Here is a 7,087-nt window from a genome sequence, read left to right on the forward strand (position 1 = left end):
CTGGAGTCAGGCAGGCGGCAGCGCCCACGCCCGGGTCTGCTATGCAGAACAGCGGTAGGCGGGTGTGCATTTCTGGTCTCAGGAGGTTAAGTGGTTTTCCTTGGAGACTGATTGTTTAATGATTTTATCATCACCAACTCGCTGATTCTGAAAACTCAAATTAGCTGACACATTTAACCTGGAAGAAAACTATAGGTTGCCAAATAGAATGAAATGTTGATAACGTGCTGGCAGTGATTGACTTCTTACTTGATGACTGAAAACTGGAATAGTACGGACTTAGATGGCAGCTGTGTTTCTTGTGGTACTTCCAGCTGTTTGCCCCTGAGAAGTAGATTAGATGTTTCTGAAAGAGTGCATGTGCTTGTGCAGGTTTCTGGTCAAATAAATACTGTTTATTAAACTCGGTAAATCCAGAACCTATACCCCAGAGAGTTTATGATTTGGTTAAGTTACGTAATACAAGTACATCTGAAATGAAATAGTTATACTTGGGTCACAGAGTATTGGCAGTTCAAGGCGGGATGAAATTCTGGAGGACCATGAAAGCCAAGAGTTTGGCTATAATGTGAGAGGCAGGCACTTGCTGTGAGTTCTAGACCAGGCAAGTGATATGAAGGAAGTGGCATTTTAAAAGCGTTAATTAGGCAGTTGCAGAAAAATGAGAATAAAGTCATGACCATATTGACAAGTGCCATATAATTAAAGAGGTTTTTGTGGGTTTTTTTCCTCCAAGACTTATAATGTCCAGATTTTGTGTGGGGAATTTGGACACTGGGCATAAATGATGAAAGAGATTTTCAGGGGGTTGAGCCGGGGTGAGTGGACATCCGTTTTCGTACCAACATTTGCAGTGTGTAGATGAACCTGTGAGAGCAGATAGACTGGAGGCGAGCCTGGATGCCTCCACTGGGATGTTGGTCAGGGCGCTGATGGTGGAGGCCCGGGGAGTGTCCTGTTCAGAGAGGCACGAGAGGAGCATGGACATGACATTTTTAACCAGACCATTACTTTAGCAGTGACTGAGGTATTTCTTGGTTTATAGGGTGTGGCCCATCTCATTCTAGGAAAGCTTATCCGAAAACTCAGGCTTAGAAAAGAAGATAAATTAAGGAATAATTGCATTTAAGAGGACTCTTCATTTTCATCCAGATTCATCATAAAGTTCATTTTAGACAGCTGGACTTGATAACTTAAAAGAGAATATAATTCACCAAAATTTGGTTAGCGGGCAGCCTTAGGGCTGTACTAATTGATGCACCTATCATTCAAATAGTATCTTCCATCCCTAGCAAGAGATGCTAGTAACATGAAAAATTGTTAGCAGTAAAAATCTTTGCAGTGGGGAAAAATGAGACTTTTAATAACCAGTTTTTTATAGCACATGTGATAGACTCTTGACGATCTGTGCTCTTACACTGGTTGATTATTTCTGACAGCCCCTTTTTTCCCTCCCTCTTTACAGGTGTATTTAGCCCGCAAGGAAGGATCGTCTTATGCTTACATTTCCTGGAAGTTTGAATGTGGGTCAGTTGGCCTAAAAGTAGACAGTATTTCCGTTCGGACAAGTAGTCAGACCTTTGAGACTGGAGCAGTACAGTGGAAGCTGAGCTCTGATGCTGCGCAAGTAGCGCTGACAGGCGGTAAGCGTCTGCCTGGGGAACTGATCACGAAGGGTGTGCTTGATGCTCTGGGGAGTAGCTGCACTTATTTGAAATGCAGTTAAGGGCTTTTCTTACCCTGGAGTCATTCATACTATTACAGTAAAAAAAAAGTTTCAGTTAAAACCTGTAGTTTAACCTCATATAATAAAAGGGCTTATGTTTCTTATTGTGAAGCACAAATGGAAGGAGAAAAATCATTTCTTTTTCAGAGGACACATTTCCTCCATAAAGAATAATTTGTATTTATTTTTTTAAGAGTTGATTTTTACCTATAAGGTAGTTATATAAAATGCATTCTCTGTGTTCTTATCAAAAGCAAAGTGAAATTAACTTTTTTTTCCTCCAATAGATAAAACTCTTCGCTCCTATCACGATTTTTCTGGGGCCACTGAAGTTATCCTGGAAGCAGAATTAAGCAGAGGAGATGGTGTTGTTGCTTGGCAACACACCCAGCTGTTTAGACAAAGCTTAAACGACCATGAAGAAAATTGTTTGGAGATAATTATAAAATTCAGTGACCTTTGAGAACCTGAGCGTTACAGAGAAGCTGGCAATGATCAAGGACATAGCTTGTTCCAAAGCAGTCTGCTGGTGCCGTGCATGCTTAGTTGGCAGTCTGCTCTCCTCTGGTAGCACGTTTCCCTGTTGGCTATCCATCATGTAACCCTCATGAAAATATATACCATGGACCACAATGAAACCTCGAATTAAAAGCTCCTTTCCATATGTGACTCTGATTTGGAGTGAAATCTTACTGCCCCACTATGAGAATTTAACTTAAAAATTGTAATTGTGGCTTTAAAAGTAAAGTGAAGGTATTCATGACTAAATACTGTTAAGGATTATGGTGAAATCTTCAGCTAATAATACTAATTTGACAGTTTCTGATCAGCCTTTAATTTTTCCATAAGTAGCTAAAATAGATTTCATAAGATTTTAAATTTTTAATAAATGTGAACATGTATCTCATGTTATAATGCATGAAAATTTTTATGATTGTAAATATGTAGGCATTTAAGAAATAAATTATTTTGCGTTACATCTTTTTAGTGGTTACTTTGACCAAATAAAAATCTTAAGTATGCTAAACATTGAAAACCACTTGAATAGCCAAGAATTATGAAAACAACATTGCATAAATTCAAAGATACATTATAAATCCATGGTATGTGGACACTTCTGAGAATGCTTTACTGTTGAGTTTATTTTTGAGTATTTTTATCTACCTCATTGAATAAAACGTTTTTTCTTGACTTTGAAACAATGTAACTATATTATTCAGTATCCATACAATGTATCAGGAGTTTTCTTGCTGTGTTGGGTGTAACTTCTCCAGTTAAACTTAGTGAACATGTGTGAAGTGTTTGTGTGCAAGAGCCTTGTGGGGGCGCCATGTGGGGGTGGTGAGAAAGATGACCGCTGCAGCCCCAGCCCCCAGAGGCCTGTGTGGACGGTCTGCAGAGGGGTTGCCCAGCTCTCCCAGCCAGAGAAGTACGTTCTCAGACTTTCTCACCCTGTGTAGTCCAGTAACGTGTTTACAAGCATTATAAAATACCTCCCAAAATTCTGAAACAATGGTATTATATTTTGTTTTTAATTGTAGTCAAACTCTGTCCAGGATCACTTTCTTGCTAAAACCTTACATTTAAAAGAAAAGTAGCTTGTACCTCTAAATTTATGAATATGTCTTGAATATTAGAAATTTTTCTGGAACTCTCAAACTCTGAAGTTAATCACAGATCATGGAGTGGCCAAATAGGTAAAATTGGGGAGATGACTCCCACCTATCTTGTGAAGTGTCTGGTTTCAGCACAGTAAACATTTGGGTGGTAAATGGACCAGCACTCCTCGTGAGAAAAACGAGCGGAACAAGCAGTCTCATAAAGATGCTTGCTCCTTGAAAGAAAAGCTGTGACAAACCTAGACAATACATTAAAAAGCAGAGACATCACTTTGCCAGCAAAGGTCCATCTCGTCAAAGCTGTGGTTTTTCCATTAGGCATGTGTGGATGTGAGAGTTGGACCATAAAGAAAGCTGAGTGCCGAAGAATTGATGCTTTTGAACTGTTGTGTTGGAGGAGACTCTTTGAGAGTCCCTTGGACTGCAAGGAGATCCAACTGGTCCATCCTAAAGGAGATCAGTCCTGAATATTCACTGGAAGTACTGGTGCTGAAGCTGAAACTCCAATACTTTGGCCACCTGATGCGAAGTACTGACTCCTTGGAAAAGACCCTGATGCTGGGAAAGATTGAAGGCAGGAGGAAAACAGGAAATTGGTCATTGGTGGGTCTGACCAGCATTGTCTTGGTCGTTTAAGGTACAGTTGGTTTTCACTTCCTGGGTTGATTTGTTCCCATTTCACTGAGACCGGTTCTCAAAACTGTGACAGCTTATGTCATGGACTAAAGCCTGGCGTGCTGCAGTCTGTGGGATCGCAGAGTCAGACACGACTGAGCGGCTGAACCACGTCATGGCTACAGTCTGGTCATCCTGTAGTTAACTTCTTCCACCTGATGGGCGTTTCAGTGTAAGACAGCTCACAGGAAATGGCCCAGAAAAGTATTGCCCGTGGTGGTGGTGGTGTGTTAGTTGCTCAGTTGTGTCTGACTGTTTGGGACCCTGTGGACTGTAGCCTGCCAGGCTCTTGTGTCCATGGGATTCTCCAGGCAAGTATACCGGAGTGGGTTGCCATCTCCTCCAGGGGATCTCCCGACCCAGGGATTGAACCCCAGTCTCCCCATTTACAGGCAGGTTCTTTACCGCCTGAGCTGCCAGGGAAACCCCTTGGACTGCTTGTTCTGGAGGAAGATCATTGCTATGCCAGGAGGCCTCTCGAGCAGGTGTGGAGAGGAGCCAAGGACTCCCTCCAGCCCCATTCAGACTTCAGGGATGCCTCGTGAGGAGTCACACAGTTGGACCTGCCCAGCTGAACCACTACTGAATTCCTAATGCACAGAAGCCAGATCTAGTGAGTGGCTTTTTAAAAATGTGTGTTTATAGAGCATGATGTTGCTGTCATGGACTGAATGTTTGTGTAAAGTGAAAGAAAGAAAGTGAAGTCGCTTAGTCATGTCCGACCCTTTGCGACCCCATGGACTGTAGCCCACCAGGCTCCTCCGTCCGTGGGATTCTCCAGGCAAGAATACTGGAGTGGATTGCCATTTCCTTCTCCAGGGGATCTTCCCGACCCTGGGATCGAACCCAGGCCTCCCGCATTGCAGGCAGACGCTTTAACCTTTCCTACCCTCCCCCGAATTCATGCATCGAAATCCTAACCCCCAAGTGTGATGGTGTTAGGAGGTGAGGCCTTTGGGAGAGAATTAGGTAATAAAGGTGGGACCTTCATGAATGGGTTTCTTGCCCTTCGGAGAAGAGAGGAGAGAACCTCGAAAGAAGCTATCTGGAAAACAGGAAGAGGGGAGGGCCTCCAGCAGGAACTCAGCCCGATCTCAGAGCTTCCAGCACTGTGAGAGATGGGTGTTTGCCGTGAAGCCCCCAGTCTGTGATCTGTTTACTGCAGCACAAAGGCCAGTTAATTAAAACGGTGTTGCTCTTTTTGCCAATTTGATGGGTGAAAAATACCTAGTTTTAACTTCCATTTCCTTGATTACTATGAGATTCCAATTGTTCATTAGCCAGTTTGGTTTCTCCTTTAAATGTTCTGTGTTTACAGTCATCCCTCAGTATCCACAGGGGTTTGGTCTAGGACTGTCTACAGATCCCAAAACCCAAGGATAATCCTCAGTTCCCTTATATAAAATGCCATGGTATCTGTATACAACCTACATGCATCCTCCTATATACTTTAAACCATCTCTAGATTGCTTGTAACACCTAATAATATAAAAATGCTATGTAAATAATTTCTGGTATGAGGCAAATTCAAGCTTTGTTTTTGTGGAATTTCCTGGAATTTTTTTTTCTGAATATTTTTTAAGAGTTTTTTTAATTTACTGTTTTTATTGAATGAAAGATTCTTTACATTTATAGTACTTTAAAATTTTCCCAAGTGTCACACAACGATTTCATATAATCCCATTATAACCCTTCTTTTGTTCCCCTCGTCTGTATTGCCCCCACCTGCTTCTCTCTCCACTGGTAACCACCAGTTTGTCCTCTGTATCTGTGAGTCTGTTTCCCTGTTCTGTTCACTAGTTTGTTGTATTTTTTATATTCTGCTTAGAGGTGATAGATGATACATTTGTCTTCCTGTTTCTGGTTTGCTTCACTTGGTTTGCTCACCTCTGGCCACATCTCTGTTGCTGCAAACGACATCATTTCATTCTTTTCTGTGACTGACACTCCATCGTGTGTATGTAGTGCATCTCCTTCATCCCTTCCTCTGCCGATGGACATTTAGGTTGCTTCTCCACCCTGGCTGTGTGCCCAGTGTTGCTGTGTATCTTTTATCTGTGCTGGATGCCTGTATCTTTTCGAATGATCATTTTGTCTGAATATATGCCTGCGAATGAGATCGTCAGATGATCTGGTAGTTCTATTTTTAGTTTTTTTAAGAGGCCTCCATATTGTTCTCCATGATGACTCCACCAATTCCGTTCCCACCAACTAAACTTTGTGGTTTTTGGCATGATGATCTGTGTGAGACAGTATTCTGCCACTTTGTGTTTGTCTGCTGACTGGTGGCTGGAGCGCCTTTCACGTTTATTGATCGTCTGAGCTCCCTGCTCTGCAGTCGCCTGTTGGCGTAGTTTGCCCCCTTTTCTATTGGATTCTTTGTCCTTTTCTTACTGATGCTTAGTTCTTTATATATTGGGACAGGAGTCTTCTGCCCGCTTTATATCTGTCTCCATCCGTGATCCATCTTTTAAATAAATATGTTGATGATCCTTGGCCAGACAGAAACAACAAAAGGCCCTCTTCTCTACAGGGTCTATTTAGGACGATAACAACCTTTGACTGTACACCCTTTTATGAGCCCTAAAGCCAGTCTTACTAGAAAAAGGGCTTTGTGGGAAGAACAGGAACAAAGCCGTATCTGGTGGCAATAAAGAATAGTGTGTTGAATTCCTGATGTTCTTGAAACATAACCCTGAATGAAATTCCGTGTGTGATGGCAGTATGCTTACAATCGGAGAACGTTTCGAGAGCTTAGAGAAAAACAAATGCTTGAAGGCATTCTCATGCTAAATTCTTTGGTGGAAAGAAAAACTGTCATCTGAAATGTAACGGTGTCCCTTGCAGATGTGTAAAAACTAAAAAAAAAAAGCAAAGAAGACCTTTGATCTTCACTTAATAAATATGGAAACATCAAAGGTCTTGTAGTCCTCGTAAACTTAAATTTGAAACAGATTAAATGCCAAGGAAGAAGGATGGCAGGGAAACTTTGTAAAAATGAATCACAAAGTAGTTGAATTAGAAAGAGGCCAGCTGAGGAAATGTATACCGTAATTTCAACTGGATG

General features: G+C 41.8%; 1 protein-coding gene across 5 annotated transcripts in view; it reads left to right on the top strand.

Moving 5' to 3' along the window:
• The window catches only part of NGLY1 (N-glycanase 1), a 56,094-nt gene extending 53,166 nt beyond the window's left edge, over positions 1-2,928 (top strand). For 4 of the 5 annotated variants that reach the window (XM_070459814.1, XM_020881564.2, XM_020881565.2 and 1 more), the window contains exons 11-12: positions 1,466-1,643; positions 2,014-2,928. In XM_070459814.1, coding sequence (XP_070315915.1) covers positions 1,466-1,643; positions 2,014-2,189 — 354 coding nt within the window. In that variant the 3' untranslated portion in view covers positions 2,190-2,928. The remainder of the gene's footprint in view (positions 1-1,465; positions 1,644-2,013) is intronic. The other variant, XM_070459816.1, reaches the window with a different exon arrangement.
• The last annotated feature ends 4,159 nt before the right edge of the window (positions 2,929-7,087 follow it).

The sequence above is a fragment of the Odocoileus virginianus genome, chromosome 32 (assembly GCF_023699985.2).
Source record: "Odocoileus virginianus isolate 20LAN1187 ecotype Illinois chromosome 32, Ovbor_1.2, whole genome shotgun sequence".
Lineage (NCBI taxonomy): Eukaryota > Metazoa > Chordata > Mammalia > Artiodactyla > Cervidae > Odocoileus > Odocoileus virginianus.